The sequence below is a fragment of the Pristiophorus japonicus genome, chromosome 7, assembly GCF_044704955.1.
Source record: "Pristiophorus japonicus isolate sPriJap1 chromosome 7, sPriJap1.hap1, whole genome shotgun sequence".
Lineage (NCBI taxonomy): Eukaryota > Metazoa > Chordata > Chondrichthyes > Pristiophoridae > Pristiophorus > Pristiophorus japonicus.
In genome coordinates, this window is record NC_091983.1 from 144,043,942 (window position 1) to 144,068,355 (window position 24,414).

The 24,414-nt window shown below is 42.1% G+C and overlaps 1 protein-coding gene across 5 annotated transcripts in view; it reads right to left on the minus strand.

Annotated features, from left to right (window-relative positions):
- The window catches only part of epha7 (eph receptor A7), a 312,075-nt gene that overhangs the window by 49,509 nt on the left and 238,152 nt on the right, over positions 1-24,414 (minus strand). For all 5 annotated transcript variants that reach the window (XM_070885388.1, XM_070885387.1, XM_070885386.1 and 2 more), the window contains exons 6-7: positions 11,193-11,317; positions 8,240-8,408 (exon numbers count right to left, since the gene is read on the minus strand). In XM_070885388.1, the coding sequence (XP_070741489.1) occupies positions 8,240-8,408; positions 11,193-11,317 (294 nt within the window). The remainder of the gene's footprint in view (positions 1-8,239; positions 8,409-11,192; positions 11,318-24,414) is intronic.

Sequence of the window (24,414 nt, forward strand, 5' to 3'; positions counted from 1 at the left end):
GAAAGACCAGGGAATCTCCAGACGAACAAAAGCTCAAAAGAGGTTAAAATAACTCAATGCAGTAAATGTAGCTTTTTTTTTTAGAAAAGAAAGCAGCTTCTGTGCTCTCTGGAAATCTAACTGAAGAATCTGTGGTTTTGTTCATGAATACCTCACATCCTTTTAATTGTGCAACTGATTTCTCACAATTTACATGCATCCTGAATACTTAAACCTGCAATGTCATTGAGGCATTGGATCAAGAGAACAAGGACTTCGTGTTTGAAAATAAATTGATGGTCTTTCACAGACACTATTGACAAATCTGAAGAATCCTCAGTCTTCTGCTTAAATATTCTCTCGTATAATCATGCCATTTCAACTGATCAGTTTATCTACAATTGAAAGGATAAAGGAGGCTTACAGCCTTAAGGATGTAGCACAGTCAGAGATTTGCTGTTTTGTAAACAGAAATTCCTGTACTTGCAAATAAAAACAAGACTGGCCAAATATATGCCTGTAAGAGGAGTGTACAGAGGCAGAGAACTGATAGTATTAGTGAATAATGAGGTGTCAAATTGACCCATTTAAATCATAAATATTTTAGCATCCACCGACATAAAGAATGGAACCAAACTCCTTTTTATTAGATTACACACATTTATCTTTAATTAATTACTGTCAATGCGTTTTTTTAAATGTTTCTCATTCCTCTGGTCAGAGCACTCAATGTAGGCTGCCAGAAGTACTAACTAAGGATAAATAATGTAATTAAAGATTTAAGTAATAAATGAATGTCTTGCAGAATGCAGTATGCACAAAATCTATACCTAGGATTATGTCTTCTATCTGTAACGTATAGAGGAGAAAAGTAGGTCATCAAAACCCCAGTGCATCTAAAAGTGAGCACGGACTACTTCAGATAAATGATTAAGAACAGCTGATAAACATTCCCAGTAAAAGTAAATGGAAAGGAACACAAGCAAAATAATGTGAGAAATTACATCTACCACAGGGATTCAATTCCCCCTTTAAATGTTCAATTTTTGAACAGACTGAAATTATACAGATGAAACAGAAATTACCCTAATAATGCACATAACAATACCAGAGTAAAAAAAGAGAGGGATGTATGGATTCTGGTTTAAAGTAACTCTAGATTCAAGCGGAGCAGTGTGAATTATTGCAATTCTGGAAGGATGGCTTACACTTGTAAATTTTTGCTGACAAGTGCTAATACACTTGGAGATCTGTACAGCTTTGACAGCTATGCAGCAGGCAACTGTTTATTTATAGCTAAATGAACCATCGTTTGAATCTTTTAACAGATCAAATTCACTTATTGACGTCAATTTAGATTAACAGGACAACAGTTCGATGCTTACAGTGCGCAGTGAATAAAAATGTCCTTGTTCACACTCATACAGTGATAATCAAGAGATATTCACAAAATTCATGCATTTTGTTTTTTTTAATTGTGGGCAGAAGTGAGATTATTTGCTCTCTTGCTGATTCTCTCCACTGAAACTGGGTCGAACTGCAGTTCCCAAATAATTCCAGCAGCAGCCAAACTCGGATATTTCCATGAGTCAGTCCAGCTGGTGTCAGCTAACCATCTAATTGTGGAAATCTAGCTAGAGGGTCTAAAGCTTCAGTCACAGACAAAATGATTACTTACTACCTTTAACCGTTCGCCATCGATATTGAATTTTTACATTCGCAGCTCCTCACTTAGGTTTGATTGCCAGGCAAAGAATGACTGCCAGGGAGTAATGACGTACTGCACTTATCATCAACAGAGCAATTACAACAATGTTATCTCATTAAGAAAATCTAAGTTGATTGGAAAGCCAATAATGTGCCTATGTGTAAGTGCATTGAAATACTGGAAAAGAGGACATCAATGGAATCTTAAGGGATTCCTGGAAAGTATCAATCCCAAATGGGATGACCCCAACACTATGAGTGAAGGTTGAGCTTGAGGCAAGATTAGAAAATTACAGAGTTAATCTACTTATGTTGGTGGAAGATGGAGGATGCCCATAGGAAAAAAATAGTGCTGGCAGGAAAGGGAGCTTAGTTAGTCAGGAGTCAATTACATTTGCTTGGAAACCTTAATTAAACAATGTTTAACCATTTCCTTTCCTTTCATCATTATACAGTTGTGACATTCATGCTGATTAATTTGATATTCACAACAGAGTCCCGCTATTTAAGAATGAGTATTAAAGAAGCCATAGGAAGATGAGGTAACCAGTCAGGGAATTTACATCAAGTTATAACATCGTGTGATGGTGTAAAAGAGAAAATATGAGATGCTTCAAGAGATAAATTTTGAGGCATACAATAGTTCCTCTACTTTTAAACTGCTCTGAAACCTTTCCTGTCAGTTGTGAAATGTAACCATATTTATGAAATGAATACAGGTTAATGAATACTAAGGGAATAATCACACTGGTTCAGTTGTTAATATAACTGTTTTGAATTCTAAAGAGAAAACTGCCTTGAAATCACTCCCTCATATCTGATGGCATTTTGTTAACATGAACTATTGTGAGAGACTAAAGGCATATTTTTTGGTTACCAGTAGTTAACGGAAACACATTGAAATATTAGCGATTGTGATGTGACCAAGGCAAATTTATCAAATGATAATGTGGTGCTGATTACAGGGAAATAGGTCAGCATGTGTCAGACAACACAATCAGCATACAATAGCACCGTCAGTGTACATCATATGGCCGGGCAACATATCAGTCTATATCATACAATATAACCAGTAAACAGTAATGCTGTCATTGTATAATGTACAACAGTCAGTTACTATTAGCGCTATCAGTGTATATCACACAAGACAGTCAATATATATCAACGCTGTTGGTGTATTCATACAACATACTCAGTAAATAATACCAATGTAAGTATACATCTTTTAATAGCACTATTAGCATGTAAAGGCATAATCAACTCACCTAATGTAATAGAGTCAAGTGCTAAAGCCAGTGATTGTTAACAGGCAGCATATATCAGTCACATATAAATATACAATCAGTATTTAGCAGCACTCTTGGTGTGCAGAACACAGTCAGTATATAATAGCACTGTCGGTGTACATCTTTTGGCACAGTCAATGTATAACAATGTATATCCAATAGCACTGTCAGTGTATTACATAACTATACTGTGCAAATAACAATCAGTATATCATAGGTGGTCCCTCGAACGAGGATGACTTGCTTCCACAAGAGTTCACAGGTGTTTCAATGACGGACCCGATGTTCCAGTCCTGAACTCCAATTGAGAAGGTGGAAGATGCCTGTGCGTGGATTTTTTTTAACGTGTGGTGACCATTGCACATCAGCCACCACACGGGCTCAACAGAGCTAGGCTTTTATCCAGTGGCAAGGGTTGAACCAGGACGACTGGAAACCTGCTCTGTTGCACGGACCTAGTGCGCACACATATCACAGTGTGGGCTGGCCCGTGCTGCCTCTGGGCCCTTGGCTCTTCTGGGCCCCGTACCCTCATTCGCCGCATTTTCGCCCATGATATCAGTATATAGTAACATTGTCAATGCATATATGAATCAGTATATAAAAGTAGTGCGTATAATAGTCAGGATATAATGGCACTTCCAATGCCTATAACACACTTGGCATACAACAGCACTGTTAGTGCATATAACAACAGTCTGTATGTAACAACATTGTCAATATATATATATTATAGTCGGTGCATCTAAAACAGTATAGAACAGTATATATCATGCAGTAGTCAGTATATATCTATAGACTACCTTAGATCTGGTACTGTGTAATGAGACAGGATTAATAAATGATCTTCCAGGTAAGGATCCTCTAGGAATGAGTGATCATAACATGGTTGAATTTCAAATTCAGTTGGAGGGTGAGAAAGTTGGATTTCAAACCAGTGTCCTAAGCTTAAATAAAGGAGGCTACAAAGGTATGAAGGCAGAGATGGCTAAAGCGGACTGGGAAAATAGATTAAAGTATGGGACAGTTGATGAGCAGTGGCGGACATTTAAGGAGATATTTCATAATTCGCAACTAAAATATATCCCAATGAGAAGAAAAGACTGTAAGAGAAGGGAAAACCATCCTCGGCTAACTAAGGAAATAAGGGATGGTTTCAAATTGAAAACAAGGGCATATGATGTGGCCAAGACTAGTGGGAGGCCAGAGGATTGGGAAACTTTTAAAAACCAGCAAAGAATAACTAAAAAAATGATAAAGCGAGGGAAGATAGGTTATGAAAGTAAACTAGCACAGAACATAAAAACAGATGGTAAAGAGTTTCTACAGGTACATAAAAAGGAAAAGAGTGGCTAAGGTAAATGTTCGTCCCCTAGAGGATGAGACTGGGGAATTAATAATGGAGAACTGGGAAATGGCAGTGTCGTTGAACAAATATTTTGTATCAGTCTTCACGGTGGAAGACACTAAAAACATCCCAATAGTAGATAATCAAAGGGCTATAGAGAGGAAGGAACATAATACAATCACTATCACTAAAGAAGTAGTACTTGGTAAAATAACGGGACTAAAGGCAGACAAGTCCCCTGGACCTGATTTCTTCATAAGTCAATAATTTGCTGGAGTTCTTTGAGGATGTAATGACCAGGATGGTTCAGGAGAACCAGTGGATGTGATGTATTTGGATTTCCAGTAGGTATTCGATAAGGTGCCACATAAAAGGCTACTGCACAAGATTAAAGTTCACAAGGTTGGGGGTAATATATTAGCATGGAGAAAGGATTGGCTAACTAACAGAAAACAGGGAGTCGGGATAAATGTGTTATTTTCCGGTTGGCAAACAGTGACTAGTGGGGTGCCGCAGGGATCGGTGCTGCGGCCTCAACTATTTACAATCTATATCAATAACTTGGATGAAGGGACCGAGTGTAATGTAGCCAAGTTTGCTGATGATACAAAGATGGGTGGGAAAGCAAATTGTGAAAAGGACACAAAAAAATCTGCAAAGGGATATAGATAGGCTAAGTGAGTGGGGAAAAATTTGGCAAATGGAGTATAACGTGGGAAAATGTGAGATCATCCACTTTGGTAGAAAAAATAGAAAAGCAAATTATAACTTAAATGGAGAAAAATTGCCAAGTGCTGCAGTACAGAGGGATCTGGGGGTCCATGCGCATAAAACACAAAAAGTGAGTATGCAGGTGCAGCAAGTAATCAGGAAGGCAAATGGAATGTTGGCCTTTATTGTAAGGGGATAGCGTATAAAGCAGAGATGTCCTGCTACAACGGTACAGGATATTGGTGAGGCCATACCTGGAGTACTGCGTAGTTTTGGTCTCCGTATTTAAGGAAGGATATTCTTGCATTGTAGGCTGTTCAGAGAAGGTTCACTAGGTTGATTCCCGAGATGAGGGGGTTGACTTGTGAAGATAGGTTGAGCAGGTTGGGCCTATACTCGTTGGAGTTCAGAAGAATGAGAGGTGATCTTATCAAAACATATAAGATAATGAGATGGCTCAACATGATGGATGCAGAGTGGATATTTCCACTCATAAGGGAAACTAAAACTAAGGGACATAGTCTCAGAATAAGGGGTTGCGCATTTAAAACTAAGATGAGGAGAAACTTCTTCTCTCAGAAGGTTGTAAATCTATGGAATTCTCTGCCCCAGAGAGCTGTGGAGGCTGGGTCATTGAATATATTTAAGGCGGAGATAGACCAATTTTTTGTGCGATAAGGGAATGAAGGGTTATGGGGAGCGGGCAGGGAAGTGCAGCTGAGTCCATGATCAGATCAGCCATGATCTTATTAAATGGGGGAGCAGGCTCGAGGGGTCAAATGACCTACTCCTGCTCCTATTTCTTATGTTCTTATATCAAGTAACAAAATTAACGATTTCTATTATATCAGGTTTATTATTAATTAAAATGTAATGAGAGATGACTGCTGGTGGAGTCCCATGCTTAAAATGTTCAAGCCACATCTAAAAATCTATTGTTAAACTGACTACAAGGCAAAAAGAAGTTAAACATCAATTAATGGCTCTTTCAGAGGAATGTACACATTTAGGGCTGAGACAAAGTATTCAGAGCTGATTAAAATTATCTTGTGTCATGAGATTCCGTTTACCATCTTCTAGAATAAAACAGCATATTTGGAAAAAAATCCTCAGCTATTTTTGTACCACTCATGCCCTTCCCTGATGTTGTTGATTCTTTACCTGGTTACAGTTCCACAGACTCTAGGTACCCTCTGGCACCTCAACTGTCATTAAAAGCTGAGGATTAAACAACGCGTTGGTTTATTAATCTGTGAGACTTGACAGTGAGTGTCAACTAACGACTATCTCGTAGTAAAGCCCAGTGCTGTTCCCACCCAATAGCCACACACACGCCCTACCACCTAGGTTTGCTGAATAACAATCAGTAGTAGGTCCTGAAACAGGCAATAGGCCCTTCATTTACATGTGTCATCATCATCATACGCAGTGCCTCGGAATCGAGGAAGACTTGCTTCCACTCTTAGCATGAGTTCTTAGGTGGCTTTAGAGGCCAATACGAGAACCACAGTCTCTGTCACAGGTGGGACAGACAGTGGTTGAAGGAAAGGGTGGGCGGGGAGTCTGGTTTGCCGCACACACCTTCTGCTGCCTGCGCTTGATTTCTGTATGCTCTCAGCGACGAGACTCGAGGAGCTCAGTGCCCTCCCGGATGCACTTTCTCCACTTAGTGCAGTCTTTGGCCAGGGACTCCCAGGTGTCATTGGGGATGTCGCACTTTATCAGGGAGACTTTGAGGGTGTCCTTGTAACGTTTCCGCTGCCCACCTTTGGCTCATTTGCAGTGGACGAGTTTTGAGTAGAGCACTTGCTTTGGGAGTCTCGTGTCTGGCATGCGAACTATGTGGCCTGCCCAGCGGATCAAGTGAGGTTAGTGCTTCAATGCTGGGGAAGTTAGCCTGAATGAGGACGCTGATGTTGGTGTGCCTGTCCTCCCAGGCGATTTGTAGGATCTTGCGGAGACATCATTGGTGGTATTTCTCCAGCGACTTGAGGTGTCTACTGTACCTGGTCCACGTCTCTGAGCCATACAGGAGGGCGGGTATTACTATGGCCCTGTAGACCATGAGCTGGGTGACAGTTTTGAGGGCCTGGTCTTCAAACACTCTTTTCCTCAGGCGGCCGAAGGCTACACTGGCGCATTGGAGGCGGTGTTGGATCTCGTCGTCAATGCCTGCTCTTGTTGATAGGAGGTTCCTGAGATAAGGGAAGTGGTCCACGTTGTCCAAGGCCGCGCCGTGGATCTTGATGGCTTGGGGGCAGTGCTGTGCAGCGAGGACAGGCTGGTGGAGGACCTTTGTCTTACTGATGTTTAGTGTAAGGCCCATGCTTTCAAAAGCCTCAGTAAATACGTTGACTATGTCCTGGAGTTTAGCCTCTGTGTGTGCACAGACGCAGGTGTCATCCGCATACTGTAGCTTGACAACAGAGGTTGGGGTGGTCTTGGACCTGGTGTGAAGACGGCGAAGGTTGAACAGGTTCCCACTGGTTCTGTAGTTTAGTTCCACTCCAGCGGGGAGCTTGTCAACTGAGAGGCAGCAAGGAAGATTGAGAAGAGGGTTGGGGCGATGACGCAGCCCTGCTTGACCCCGGTCCGGACGTGGATTGGGTCTTTGATGGATCCGTTGGTAAGGATCATGGCCTGCATGTCATCGTGGAGCAGGCGTAAGTGCCTCATGTCTGTTTCAGGCAGGTGCTACGGAGCCTGAGCAGCCGCTTATGTCACTAAGTCCAATTGTGGCACCTCAACTGACTGCCTGGCAGAGGTCAGCTAACTCAACTACAGCTCAGCTTCCCACTGCATAAACTTACTGGGTCTTTGAGGAAGCCCATGAAACTTCACCTTTAGTGAATGGAAGTTTGCTATTAAAATCTGAGGATTCAACAATGCATTTGTATATCAATGTTGTGGCAAGATAAAACCTTGTGCAGAAGAGGTTGTGGCCAGTGCATTAACCTTTCTCAACGAAAATATCTTCCCTTCCCTTAGTTTCTCACAGCAATATAACATCTTTATTAACCAGCAGAGAAATCCGTCAAGTAACCTAATCCTGGGCCTCTGCCATTGCTGTTCTTATGCTGACCATGAAGTAAAGCTTGGGATAACCCATCTCGGCCTTCCCTTTCTACAGATTTTGAGTCAGGCTGAATCTGTTTTGAGCACCTCTCCTTGCTTAAAAACACAAAAGGGCAGTTTTCACAGCTCTTACCTGTACTCTCATCAAGGGTTAAGACCTCTAGCCTGGGACTGTAGTTCCCATAGCCAGCAGTGGTGAATGCTCGGATCTGGAATATGTAGGTTGTGCCTGGTTTCAGGTTATTAATGGTAGTTGATGTTGAGGTAGCTTTGACTGTGGAGTAAGTGCGTTCCTTTAGATTCTGGAAAACCAATAACTTGCATTAAAAGCTGTGACAAGATAAAAAAAATGGGAGAGGGGATGTTTATTATTTTGGGGTCATTATACCAACAAAATTAACTTTTTTATTTTTAAAAACATCTATATTGTACATATCATAGAAAATGGAATATCCAGGAATGAGTTAAAGGCTGTTTATCCAATTGAAAGATTCAAATACCATTCAGAAACCATTCGGCTTCGTTCTTGCAGCTTACCTGAACCTCGTGATTAAATTATAGTCTTGAAACTTACCCCTGGGAATCTATTATATTCTATCTAGTCGTATCCCATCTTGTTAAAATAGGCTTTTTAAAGCTTATTCCAGTCTATTATTTTAATACTTTTATCTTTGTTCAGATTAAATCTCTCAAAAGGAAGAACGCAGCCTCCAAATAGTCTCTGTTTAATACGCAGAATTAGGCTCCAGTATCTAGTTCCAGCACTAATTCATTTTTATCACTTCATCTACACAGCAAAAACAAGCTTCAAAGTGAATGCTTTCCACTTAGTAGAAAGAAGTCATTTATTGCTGTGGAGGGAGTGTGAGCAGCATTTTGCCGCCAGGTGGAATTACTCCCTGGGGCTTTGTTATTGGTATATCAGGCACTACCTGCCATTTTAATCTGAGTAGTTAACATCTGAAAGTTGAGAAACCAATTTTCTGTTGCACCTCGGTGATATCACTGCATTAATACTGCCCTGACCAATCATAGTGTTATGACTATAGCTTATTTATGCACACTAATGACCACCAGGCCACACTCTTTGTTCAGAGTTGGAGGTCTTTTGTGGTCTGGTTATTGACAACATTTATGTTAAAAGTAAAGGAAAAAGAACATTGACATAGTCCACTGGAGCGCTAACACATGGTAGGTGCTGTGTTAAACCATCAATTCACACTTGTGATTCCATAGATAGTGCTAAATACAACAGTGACATTGTGGGGTGGCAGTGAGCAGAGGCCAGTGCTTTATCACGGAGAGCAACAGTCGCCTCATGCTGCTTTTGCACACCCACGACCAGCTGGTCACCTGCCTGTTCTCTGTGTCGCACTGGGGGAAAAACAAGTGGAAATGGAAGTGAAATAATAAAAATTTATATAAAATCTCAGAACAGAAGAAAATGAAGAGAGCCCAAGGGATGGATGGACACAAGACGTAGGCTGTCAGATAGTAGAAGAGGAATGGAGAGGTATGGAAGCATGTCCCAATGGCCGTCACCGGTGGCAGAATGCAGCAGGACCAACTCAGGATAATGCATTAACCTAAATATTCCAAGTTCGCAGCAGTGGCGAGGAACCTTGCACACCATCGGTGCTTATCGGAAACTTGCAGGCACGGTGCCTGTGGTTTTCCTTTTTCTGATTTAAAAGACAGGGAACTGCTCTACAAAATGGAGGGGCAATCACGTACCACTCAATTTTTCAAGAGTTTATTTGGTGCCCAGTTTGTTAAACCATTTTCCCTCTTCTGCTGACCTATTCAAAGCTCCCTTTGTCCATATTCTCCAATGGTTCTATCATGTTCTGCCAATCCTGCTGCCTCCCTGCAATAACTGCCACTTCTTCATCCTCAGGTTTGAGGCGCACAGACGTAAGTACATCTGGTGCACCACTGCCCTGGACTGGCTAGATCACATTCAAGTCACCAACAACACCCTTAAAAACTGCCACCATTGTGCTTTATCTTTCCTCCCTCCTCGACCTTTCCATAGCATTCAACATGTTCTTCCTCTGCCACTCATCCATAGTCCACCTCTATGGCACTGCTCTTGTGTGTTTCACTCCTACCTGTCCCAACACAGCAAGCAGATTTCCTACGACAGATTCTCTCCCTACCCATGCATTGTCATCTCAGAACTTCATCTCTCATTTCTCCCATCTACTCCTTATTTAAGGGGGTGGAATTGTCACCTTGGTAATGTCTCTCTCCAGACTGATATAATGTTCACATAGCTTAATGATGCAGGAGACAGCCAACTCACTTCCATAGTATTTATTTTTATTATATTTGAATAAAATCTAAGTAATACCATGGGAAATATTACTGCAGGAGTTTAAGCTACAACAGTCTGAATCTTATCCTTTGGTTGGCAATGGAAAATTGTTTCTTGCCAATCTTCTCTCTTGCTCTGCTTTGCTGGGGACAGCAATTCCACACCCTCAAAATGGAGATTATAAGCTTTCCGTAGAAATTGAAGACAAGTGATTGGACACCTCCTCCCTATAAGAGCAAGTTAAGGTGACAGGCTCTGTTGCCTGGAAAGACAGAATATAAAGTTCATTAACATGTGGGCACTGATTTCCTCTGGTACTTCAGTCAAGTGGCTGCTATTCATGTGTGATCCTTGGTTGTTTAACCATAGGGGGAGTGGTAACTAAACCCACTTCTATTCTCACCCGATGTGTACACATATGAACTTTCAGCAGAGATGACACAGGATAGCAACTGGAGATGGGAGATTTGGCCAATTTTTCTCCTTCATAAAGCAGGATGAAGCCAATACTCTGGCTGAGATCAACTATCTTGCACAGACTGGGATCAAACCTGGGACTTTCCTGTCTGTATGGCTCAACTACTCACTAGATTAACTCCTCATGCCTCAGCAGAACCTTGGTCTGAGCCAACCTTAGAGCTTCCCAATAATATGATGCTAGTCTTTGAACAAAATAATAGCATCGTTTAGTTGAAAACAGTTTTAGATGTTTTGATTTGAGGTTTTTGTAGAGTGGGTGCAGGTATTTATGTGCCAGAGCAGCCCTCACCTTTTCATAGTACTTGATTTCATATTCTGTGATGACTCCATTGGGATGTTCCGGTTCCTTCCAGGAGAGATTGACAGCCCTCTGCTGCACTCTCTCCTTCATTATACTGCTAACCTGTGAGGGAGCTGTTTGAACAAGCAATATCAATAAACACTAGTCAAACTCACTCCAGGACTGAAATCAAAATGTCAAAACCAATCAGCCACATATCCCTGCAGTTTCATTAAAACACTTCCTATTGTCTTCATTTGAGGATCTTATGAATATTCAAATCAGAGCTCGTTAATGTTTATAGCCACAATAAAAATTTAAATTAAAGTGCAAATACAGCAAGATGGTTTTTTTCAACACAGTGCAAAATAACAATGATTTGGGTTTGAGAGAAAATTATGTAAATTTATTTAAATTCAGGCAACAAAAATACCTGCAGATTATTGTTGTGGTAAAGGAGAGCGGGAGGATTGTTTCTCTGAAAAATGTTTTTCTTTCTGCACAATTAAATTTCCACCTCAAAACTGCTGAACAGCCCATCTGTCTTTCTGCTTATTCCTATAGTATTTTCTAACTTGTTAAAATAATTATAGTTTAAACAACAACACATTTGCGGCAAGTGAGAAGTATACACCATAACTACTCATTTTTCATATCTGTATGAACTTGCTCTGTGTGGTTTTTAAACTGGAATTTCTTACAACATTTGTTGGCTGAAAATAATGGCCTTAACAAAGCAGTTCTATCACCCTTGGAGAGTGCTGCTTGGAATTGGTTTATTATGAGGGGTGGGGTAGTGGAGGCATTGGCATTTCCTTCCCTAAATTACCAGTTGGGTATTTTTTGCGAGAAATGTTCAATTGTGTGCTCCAGGTAAAAGGCCTCAAAATTCCATGGGGGCTAGACAGCAGACCGCCGGAGATGAGGTGTAAATGGCCATCTCCCGTCAAAATTGCAGTGGAAGATTAGGAGAAGCCGTGTGGAAATTCAGAACCACTGTGATTTTTCAGAAATAAAACTATTATAATTAGGAAATAAGAATTAGAACTATGGCAATGCTGTTAACACAGAGCTTTTTAAACATGCAATTTAGCTTTCATTATCTTTATTAAATTCTTCTAGTTGTACTGGTCAGGAAAATAGTACATTAACATTCCTCTTAGTATACATGTAATTATTTCAATTAATAAAACTACACATTGCTTTAATTGTAGAACTAGTTGTATGTTATCGTGCTATACTGGATGTCTCAAAACATTGAATGAACTGCACCATAAAGCTGCATGCTGAAAGCGGGCAAGGCTTATTGTTCTCACGGTCATGATACAATGCTATTCAGAGAATGACATTTAATGCAATATGTCCAGAGAAGAAAGGAAAAAGAAACAAGTGGAAAAGGTGGAACAAAAAAAAACCCATAAAAGTTTAAGCAAATGAAATAAAGGTTTTCCCAAAAAGAAACCAACATACGAAACCATTCCCTCCTACTAGAACAATGTTCACTGTGCTATTTTTATTTATTGAGGATTTGGGCAACATAATGTTATCCCCATCACTTAATGTCTTGGCCTCGCCGTGAGATTTTGCCATAGTTTGCCCCACTGTCTGCCCAAACTGCCATACACCACACATACAGGATTAGCATTAACCAATCTTGGTAGACACATATCTGGTGACAATATAGCATCCCATGACAATGTCAGCCAATACAGTGGGAATAGATTTGATTGAAGAAACATACAGCACAAACCAAGAGCTTTTATAATGTAGAAATAAACATCTCAATAGTGGATAATCAAGGGGCTATAGGGAAGGAGGAACGTAATACAATCACTATCACTAATGAAGTAGTACTCGGTAAAATAATGGGACTAAAGGCGGGCAAGTCCTCTGGACCTGATGGCTTAAAACCTAGAGTCATAAAAGGAGTGGCTGCAGAGATAGTGGATGCATTGGTTGTAATCTACCAAAATTCCCTGTATTCTGGGGCGGTCCCAGCGGATTGGAAAACCGCAAATGTAACGCCCCCATTTAAAAAAGGAGGCAGACAAAAAGCAGGATACTATAGACCAGTTAATCTAACATCTGTCATTGGGAAAATGCTGGAGTCCATTATTAAGGAAACAGTAGCAGGACATTTGGAAAAGCATAATTCAATCAAGCAGAGACAGCATGGTTTTATGATAGGGAAATCATGTTTGACAAATTTACTGGAGTTCTTTGAGGATGTAATGACCAGGGTGGATATAGGGGAACCAGTGGATGTGGTGTATTTAGATTTCCAGAAGGCATTCGATAAGGTGTCACATAAAAGGTTACGGCACAAGATGAAAGTTCACAGGGTTGGGGGGTAATATATTAGCAAGGATAGAGGATTGGCTAACAAACAGAAAACAGAGAGTCGGGATAAATGGGTCATTTTCCGTTTGGCAAACAGTAACTAGTGGGGTGCAGCAGGGATCGGTGCTGGGGCCTCAACTATTTATGATCTACATTAATGACTTGGATGAAGGGACCGAGTGTAATGTAGCCAAGTTTGCTGATGATACAAAGATGGGTGGGAAAGCAAATTGTGAGGAGGACACAAAAAATCAGCAAAGGGATATAGACAGGCTAAGTGAGTGGGCAAAAATTTAGCAGATGGAGTACAATGTGGGAAAATGTGAGGTTATCCACTTTGGTAGAAAAAATAGAAAAGCAAATTACAATTTAAATGGAGAAAAATTGCAAAGTGCTGCATGAAACAAAAAAAGTGAGCATGCAGGTACAGCAAGTGATCAGGAAGGCAAATGGAATGTTGGCCTTTATTGCAAGGGGGATAGAGTATAAAAGCAGAGAAGTCCTGCTTCAAATGTACAGGGTATTGGTGAGACCACACCTAGAGTACTGCATACAGTTTTGGTCTCCGTATTTAAGGAAGGATATACCTGCATTGGAGGCTGTTCAGAGAAGGTTCACTAGTTTGATTCCGGGAATGAGGGGATTGACTTATGAAGATAGGTTGAATAGGTTGGGCCTATACTCATTGAAGTTCAGAAGAATGAGAGGTGATCTTATTGAAACATATAAGATAATGAGGGGGCTCGACATGGTGGACGCAGAGAGGATATTTCCACTCATAGGGGAAACTAAAACTAGGGGACAGTCTCAGAACAAGGGGCCGTCCATTCAAAACTGAGATGAGGCGGAATTTCTTCTCTCAGAGGTTTGTAAATCTGTGGAATTCTCTGCCCCAAGGAGTTGTGGAGGCTGTGTCATTGAATATATTTAAGGCGGAGATAGACAGATTTTTGAGCGATAAGGGAATAAAGGGTAATGGGGTGCGGGCGGGAACGTGGAGCTGAGTCCATGAATTATATTATTGAATGGCAGAGCAGGTTCGAGGGGCCAGATGGCCTACTCCTGCTCCTATTTCTCATGTTCTTATGTAAAGTAAGGACCCCCTTTATAAGTATTTTTGAGTTACTCGATGTCCTTGCCATTCAGCAGGCAATCTAATGACTTTGTCATGCATTGGATGTCCATATTGAAAAACCCACTTAATAATCCCCCAAACTATTTCAGAACAATAGCTTTCAAAGACAGTGCTTTGGGAGGAGAGCACAGTGTTTATTTCTCTAATAAGACTCATTGCCCATCATCAATTATTTGATGCTAATTTTTAACATTATTTTCTCTCCCTTGAGGTAAACAACAACCATCTGCTTCAGTTATAAATATGAGATCCCACAGGTATTTCTCCCAGATTACTACACATCCTCCCCTTCCCCCCACTCCTCCTGACCACCGCCTCCATCTCTCCTGAGACAGTGGTATCCTCACGGGTTGCTCATTTAATCTTCATTGTTTCAACTGCTGTCATCCGTTCTGGGTGACAGCTGCCAATTTTCTTCTGAAGATTTATGACCTGGTGACCCATAATGCTTTTTAAGTTCATTTCCTATGCCACAGGCGAGCTGGCAATGACAGGGACTCATTGCTGTGATTGAAACACTTGCTGCCGACTACTTATTCACTTGTTCACATCAATTATAGGGCTGTTAACACAGGCAGCCACAAGTAAGGCAAAAAAACAAAGAGGGTTGAATGTCGACTCGACAATTTAATACCAATCAATTCAAATGTTTCCCTCATCAAAACATCCAAAGGATCCCATTAAAAACCTGTTGGGCCTCATAGGGTATGAAAAAATATCTTTGGCAAAGCTCCTATAGGCTCCTTTTATTCTACTTGCAGACTGAAACACTAAATAGAGCTTGGTTCAGCCGCCACCTCGTGTGACAAAATAGTTTTCATGACTGCCCACTAATTGACGTCAGTAAGTAATTGTCTTCAGTGAGGGATGTCAGTGGCTAAGTGACTAGAAACTGTTGCCCACTGACATTGCAAAACACTGGTCTGTGAAGATTAGCTGAAAAGGTTCCTTGTGTCTAAACTGACAGTCTTGAGTCTACAATAAAGCAAATTCTAACCGCTTTCCAAAGTATGAAAGGTTTGAAGGCCTGAAGACCCCTCAGATTGCTAATGTGAATATGAAAGCCCAATACTATCCTCGACCTTTGGATCTGGATAATAGCTGCTTCGCGGGAAGAGAAAGACACCAGCTTCTGGCTTTTAACATTATATAAGAGAATTTGTCCAGAATCACTTCTGATCATTCTACGTATAATGGGGTAATTTGAATGGGCTGAAAATCGGGCAGGCCAGATGATCTGCTCCATCAGGTTATTGCCTTGGCAACAGGATTCATTTTGCTTTTTAAATGTATTTTTTTTTTTCCTCGTTTATATATTTTGTTAAGGGTTCTACAGCCTACAGCAGGGCATCTCTCTACTCCTCAGTCCTTATGACGACACTTATGCTTCTAACTACTGGATGAAATCCACCCCCCAAAAAAAGAGAAAATCACATAAGGAAAGGAAAATGTTGCAAATCCAATGCTAGCTTTTAAATGTTTTATTCATATATACTCAAATGGATTGAATTTTGTCCTCAGGATACCAGTGGCATGTACTCACAATCTTACTCAGACAGCTCTCAAAACTAGCTGATAATATTAGATCCTGTTCCAATCCATAGCAGTGTAGCACAAATAATCACGATCATTTTATTTTAAAATGTTTGAATCCAAGATCGTGGAGATAGTTTTGTTGCAAAGATCCTTGTGGGATGCACAATTGAAATGTTCTAATTAGTAGTTTAATAGTTTCTGTGAGTCACCATCATAGGCAGTCCCTCAAAATTGAGGAAGACTTGCTTCCACTCTAAAAGTGAGTTCTCAAGTGGCTGGACAGTCCAATGCGTGAATTATAGGGCCCAAGTTTCCACAAGAAAAAAAACGGGCGCCCCTCCGAGCTGGGGCGCCCGTTTTTCGCGCCTAAAAAAAATCCTCGGTATTCTGCACCTACTTACAGGTCCTCTGGCCCTCGGCGCAGCCAGCACGAGCTGTGGGGGGGCGGAGCCAGGTCCCGGCGCTGAAAACAGTGCCGGGACCTCTGCACATGCGCGCTACAGTCGGCACGCAAGTGCAGTAGCTCCAGGCGCCGAACTGTGTGGGAGGGGCCTGAAGCACGCAGCCCCTAGCCCTGGCCCAATGGCCTCACTGGGGCTCCTCCCACGGCCAGCTCCTGCTCCCCGCCTGACCAGACCCGACACTCGCTCCCACCACCCCCCCCACCCCCACCGACCAGACCCGCTCCCCCCCCCGCCCCGACCCGAGACCCGCTTCCCCCCCACCCCCCGCACAGACCCGACACCCGCTCCCCCCCACCAGACACCCACTCCGCTCCCTCCGACCCGAGACCCGATACCCGCTTCCCACCCCCCCCCCCGGACCCGCTCCCCCCCGCCCCCGACTGACCCGACCCGCGCTCCTGTTCCCTGACCCGACTCTCTCTCGCTCTCTCTCTCTTCCCTCTTTCCCCTTCCCCCTCCCCCCGCCCCACCGCTCAGCGGCACAAACGGCTGCAGAATTCTCCCTGGCTGAAGCACTTTCACACAGGTGGGAAGATGGTTTATTTAATCTTTTCTTGGCTTATAAATGTTTATTCAGGTTGGATTTATTTGTAGAAGTATAAATAAGGATTTATTGTCGAATTTAATGAGTTCCCTTCCCCCCCCCTCCTCCCCACCTCGTTCTGGACGCCTAATTTGTAACCTGCGCCTGATTTTTTAATGTGTGGAACAGGTTTTTTCAGTTCTACAAAAATCTTCACTGGCTCCATTCTACTTTAGTTTGGAGTACATTTTCACTGTGGAAACTTTCAAATCAGGCGTCAGTGGCCGGACACGCCCCCTTTTGAAGAAAAAAATCAGGCGTCAGTGGCCGGACACGCCCCCTTTTGAAGAAAAAATTCTGTTCTAAACTAGAACTGTTCTACCTGACTAGAACTGCAGAAAAAAAAATGTGGAGAATTGCGATTTCTAAAATAGTCCGTTCTCCACCAGTTGCTCCTAAAAATCAGGCGCGAATCATGTGGAAACTTGGGCCCATAGTCTCTGTCACAGGTGGGGCAGATAGTGGTTGAAGGAAAGGGTGGGTGGGGAGCATGATTTGCCGCACGCTCCTTACGCTGTCTGCGCTTGATTTCTGCATGTTCTCGGTGACAAGACTCAAGGTGCTCAGCGCCCTCCCGGATGCTCTTCCTCCATTTTGGGCGGACTTGGGCCAAGGATTCCCAGGTGCCGATGGGGATATTACACTTTATCAAGGATGCTTTGAGAGTATCCTTGAAATGTTTCCTCTACCCACCTGGGGCTTTCTTGCAGTGTAGGAGTTCAGAGTAGAGCGCTTGCTTAGGGAGTCTCGTGTCGGACATGCGGACAATGTGGCCCGCCCAACGATGTGCTCCACGATGACATGCAAGCCGTGATCCTGACCAACGGATCCACCACAGACCCAATCCACGTCCAGACCGGGGTCAAGCAGGGCTGCATCCTCGCACCAATGCTTTTCTCGATCTTTCTTGCTGCAATGCTCCATCTCACTATCAACAAGCTCCCCGCTGGAGTGGAACTAAACTATAGAACCAATGGGAACCTGTTCAACCTTCGCCGCCTACAGGCTAGATCCAAGGTCATCCCATCCTTTGTCATCAAACTACAGTACACGGACAACGCTTGCGTCTGCACACACTCAGAGGCAGAACTCCAAGTTATTGTCAACACCTTCACCGAGGCATACGAAAGCATGGGCCTTACACTAAACATCCGTAAGACAAAAGTCCTCCACCAACCTGACCCCGCCACACAGCACTGCGCCCCAGTCATCAAAATCCATGGTGCGGCCTTGGACAATGTGGACCATTTTCCATTCTGTGAGTATTTTGTTGGTCACTGTCCCTGAATTTAAGTGAAGCAATCTACATGCCTTTCAATTAGTCTTTGTGCTTGATAGGCAGCCTGCACTGTATGCACAATGGCGCTTTATTTCTGCTTCGGATAAGTCTATAATCACAGCACATAAATTGAGTACAGATAATAACCGAGACGCCCAGAGCCCCATTTGCAATTACAAATAAATAAACCTGGTGATGTTGATCTGGAGCCTCCTTGTCAAATAACGGGGGTATTTGACCTAAAACACAACAAACCCACATATTCCACTCTAAATGTGCTGTTACCATAGATGAGGTCTTTTGCATGCGTTTAAATCAGTACTTTAATCATCATTTTAACATCTTACCAGATTCGACAGGACTCAGTCAAGCAGAGAAACACATTGACAGGTAACTGAGCAAGTCACTGTAGCAGAAAATGGCTTAATTGTTATGCTTGTCCTAAACCATCTGTTTCCACAAAAACCTCTGCGACTGTGCCGAGACATTAAAGAATGTATTGGCGACCCTGGGCTCTCTATTAAACGTTAATATATTTAGTAAATGCTCTCCGCCTGGGCCCAGGCAGGAATACATTATGAAAATTGCCACCTGTGGGATTTGCAGTGTTGTTTCCAGCCCACATTCTGGTTTCGCTATGACCCAGCACTGACAATACCAGTTGATCCTATTGCCTGCTAGATGGCAAATTCCTGCAAAATGTCTCAGCCAACTATGTGTGTGGCACAACCTGAGCATCACAGAGCCATCAGTGTTGTCACTAGGATTTCCAATCGCACATTCCCAGCACCTCACATTGGGAATCCTGCTTGGGAAATTGCAAGCCCAAAGTGGCTCATTTTTTGGCATTTAAATGAATGGACGGAAAATAAATGCCTCCGGGCTGGTAATTTTCCAAGCAGCGTTCCTTGCGAGTGGCGCTCCATGCTGGAAGCCCCCAATCAGGCAATCTGGCCTTAAAAGCAATGATGAAATTTTCATACAATGTTCATTTCAACTGTGAAAAACACCCAGCAGTACAATGACCAAAAATTGATTTATGTCTCGGTCAAGATTTTTGAGCTGGAATGAATGAAAAAAAGAAAGACTTACAGTTATATAACACTTCATCACATCCCTCAGAAGTGTCTCAAAGTGCTTCATAAGCAATGAATTACTTTTGAAGTGCAATCATTGTTTTATGTAGGCGAATCAGGGTGAAATACTGGTATTTACAGGTCAGTCACCAATGTGGCAGTACTGAAAGAATTTTGAGATGATGAATCGTATAACATTAAAATGTAACATTAAAATGTTTTGTTTATAGTGTGACTTTTCTTATTGTGCATCAGTGCTAACATGCGTAATGCACCTAATGACAACACTGAGGCTCATCTTGTTTGATGTGGGAAAAAATTACTTTTGCATGATTCCATCACAGTAATTGATCACATTTTATGAAAGTAAACGTAATATGAAGCAGGTAATCAATACATTTTACTGAGTTGTCCTTCCTAAAATAAGTGCAAGATCTCCTATTGAAAATCAAATGAAAGCCAGTACAGTTTATATTACAATTTTTCACAAGCTGATTTTCAAAGCCTTGGCCTAACCTCACCTGCAGCTTTTGAAACTTGGTCAACCCAGTAGAGCTTGACTGTAGGCTTGGGCCTGGCTGCATGCCCATCAACTTATGCCATACTTCTCAAGATTAGCTTCAGATCTTCCTAAACTGCAGCGATAAATATTAAACTTTAGTCATTAATGCTCAACGCTAAGGTTTAGTGGTTCTGCCGCTTGACCCCAAAGCTACAAAAAGCTACATGCACCTGCACCAAAACGTTACTGCAAGGTTGTTCAATGATTTCGCTCTTCATTCAATGAAATATTTTAGTGGCACTTCAGCACATAGCCCGTGGCATGTTGGAAGCATCATGTGGTTCAAGGGCCAAATGTTGGGCCCAAGCAGCTAATGAACAGCGAGTGGCAGCCAGTGAATTGCCACCAATGTGCTCGTTAGGAATGGACACTATGACTGGAATGCTGCTCAGGTGCTCCGGTTACATTGTGGGGAGCCTCTCAATTTGTATCATATTTGAGACCCAGTGCAGAATTTGTGTGCAGGCTCCTATCACACTATGCTTTGGCCAGCCACATTTTAGCACACTGGGCACTCAGGTCTCAGGCCTCTGTACCTGACACCATGCCTGCCATTCTCATTCGTGATGTAACAAATATGTGTATGCAATAGTAGTACATTGTTACCATCTTTACAATAATTGCTTTTCTTTACAGAATAATTTTTCTTTTCAATGGTTTCATAGTATTTCATGTAAGTCGGGCTGGCACACAATAAAAATTGCACCTTTGCTCAGATATGTGACTCCAAGCATTAATATTTACCCTACTTTTTGTAATCTGTTGACAGATTATATATATTGTGCTGTGCTGCATGCTTTCAAATAGGTGGATATTATGCAAAACCCAGAAAATTTTTAGGCTGAAACAACCAATATATTTATTTAAAATTAAACAGAAATGTGAATCACTAAAATATATGGCAAACACAAAAAAAATGGGCAAATAATAGAGTACAATACTAACATATATGAAAGATGAAATAGCAGCACATTTGGAAAGCAGTGACAGGATCGGTCCAAGTCAGCATGAATTTATGAAAGGGAAATCATGCTTGACAAATCTGAAATTTTTTGAGGATGTAACTAGTAGAGTGGACAAGGGAAAACCAATGGATGTGGTGTATTTGGACTTTCAAAACGCTTTTGACAAGGTCCCATACAAGAGACTGGTGTGCAAAATCAAAGCACATGGTATTGGGGGTAATGTACTGACGTGGATAGAGAAGGTTGGCAGACAGGAAGCAGAGAGTCGGGATAAACGGGTCCAGAATGGCAGGCAGTGACTAGTGGAGTGCCGCAGGGATCAGTGCTGGGACCCCAGCTCTTTACAATATACATTAATGATTTAGATGAAGGAATTGAGTGTAATATCTCCAAGTTTGCAGATGACTCTAAACTGGGTGGCGGTGTTAGCTGTGAGGAGGATGCTAAAAGGCTGCAGGCTGACTTGGACAGGTTAGGTGAGTGGGCAAATGCATGGCAGATGCAGTATAATGTGGATAAATGTGAGGTTATCCACTTTGGGGGCAAAAACACGAAGGCAGAATATAATCTGAATGGTGGCAGATTAGGAAAGGGGGAGGTGCAACGAGACCTGGGTGTCATGGTTCATCAGTCATTGAAAGTTGGCATGCAGGTGAAGAAGGCAAATGGTATGTTGGCCTTCATAGTTAGGGGATTTGAGTATAGGAGCAGGGAGGTTTTACTGCAGTTGTACAAGGCCTTGGTGGGGCCTCACCTGGAATATTGTCTCCTAATCTGAGGAAGGACGTTCTTGCTATTGAGGGAGTGCAGCGAAGGTTCATCAGACTGATTCCCGGGATGGCGGGACTGACATATGAAGAGAGACTGGATCAACTGGGCCTTTATACACTGGAGTTTAGAAGGATGAGAGGGGATCTCATAGAAACTTACAAGATTCTGACGGCACTGGACAGGTGAGATGCGGGAAGAATGTTCCCGATGATGGGGAAGTCCAGAACTAGGGGACACAGTCTTAGGATAAGGGGTAGGCCAATTAGGACTGAGATGAGGAGAAACTTCTTCACTTAGAGAGTTGTTAACCTGTGGAATTCCCTACAGCAGAGAGTTGTTGATGCCAGTTCATTGGATATATTCAAGAGGGAGTTAGATATGGCCCTTACGGCTAAAGGGATCAAGTGATATGGAGAGAAAGCAGAAAAGGGGTACTGAGGGAATGATCAGCCATGATCTTATTGAATGGTGGTGCAGGCTCGAAGAGCCGAATGGCCTACTCCTGCACCTATTTTCTATGCTTCTATGAATAAAGTTATCATACATTATTTTAAACAAATTTCATTGAGATTCTTGTGTTTGATATTTTATCAAAATCACAACCCTGTTTAAAATAGCAAACACAGGAATTTCAGCTGAATGGGTTTGGGCACATGTTAAAAACAGTGCCTAGAATAAGTGAATTCTATAATGGGTTAATTACCCTTTTCAATAAAGTATTGTAAACAATGAAAGTCTGTTCTGTTTGAAAATAAAGTTCTTTCTACAGGTAATGTGATTCAATAGGTTTTGTCACTTTCAGTTTTTGTCTCTATTGGAACTGGAATGTAATGTTGGTAATGCAAGTAATGTAAATCTCATATTACACAGTTCCTTCACAGTTCTTTATCTGAGCAAATCTGAGAACTCAGAATGAACTGAAAAATCTTCTCAGTTTTTAACCAGTTATTTCTTTTGAAGGCTTAACTTCCGATGACTCATGCCATCTACTTTTGGATGCCTCTATTTGGGTTCCCAGGTAAATGGATAGTGGTAGAATTTCAGTGTGGGGTTGTCCCGATCTTCTGCCATAGCAGAAATGGTTTACACTGACATTTCTCTGCTATTTCTCCAGGGCAGCCGTCAAGGTAGGCCGGGAGTTCGGGAGAACCCCAGTGCAAATTCCAGGCGATGATGCTTTGCAATATTATGCTTCAAAAATACAATGGGGACGAAATTCCAATGGGTCCATTCTGCCGGCGAAAGTGCAGCAGTGCAGAACCTATGACTGCCTTAAATGATGGCTGCTGCCCTGTCTCAAAATGTAGCGGCAGCATTACCAGCAAAGGCAGGGTGGGCACATCATGCCTGTAAAGGTGCATCAGCTTCCCATGCTCCATCTGAGGCCGAGCAACTCCATGTCCATCATGCATAGATGCGACACTGGAAGGTCCTCTCAGGAACAGAATGGTCCCAACTATTGAGCTCCAAAATGAGCTATCAGGCCATCCTTGTAGGTAATCAATCCCCTCCGAGATCGATGACCTACACCTGCCAGTACTCTGGGCCGTTACTAAGTCCATAAAAGAATCGGCGTCTGTTCTCTGCTGGTGTAGATTCCATTAGGCCTATTGGAAGTGTTGTGGGAGGAATATCTCTGGAAAGCCAAGGAACCCAACCATATCACCTTAATGTGGGGATGGGGGGTGCAATGATAGATCCGGGAGAGTGGGAGAGCTGGCTCACAATGGCTGGTCTCCCAAAACTGGAAGCAAAGCAGCAACAATACCCAAACAGCTCAACAGTTGTGGTCCGCCCTCGGTGAATGGATAATGCATTTCTCATTTAAATTGTACTACATTGCACCTATTGAATTCTGAGTCAATCGTTAGGGAATGAGTCAACTAATCTTTGTAACTAAGAATACACAGAAATAATAATTAAGCAATTTTTTTTTGTGCAAAGCCAGCTGACAAAATCTACACGGAAATCTGTGACTCTGCTTAAGGCCTGTTCCTTCATGGTTCTCTACTACTTAGTTTATGGTGTGAGTTACTAATGAACTTCTCAGCAGCTGAACCAGGGACCTTCTAGAAGCAGCTTCAGTCAGAAAGCGAAGGTCCTTCAATCAATTAGTGGGCTGCACACACACAGACCAGACATTCAAAAGCACAGAAAGAATCCACTTTTTGTTCCCTCCAGTCAGCAGCGGCTCAGTGAGTCGGAAAATAAAATTTCAGATGATGATAGGGCCTTGCTTTGATAAGTGTCGAAAAACTCTTTTCTCATAATGTGACAAGGCTTTAGCTCTGAGGTTGGCTTCAATATATGTCTGTTTGTCAAGGTCTGCCCACCTGCCCATTCTTCGGCTGATAGTCACAGAAGCCTCTTGTCTCAAAAGTGCATAAACTAAAAAGACATTTCTTTATCCACAAGGAGAATCAAAGGAGATACTAATTAGTAGAAGCACATAGAGGTGAATTAAAAGCTTTTTCATTATTAACCCCAAATAACTATCTTTAATGATATAAGCTGCATTTT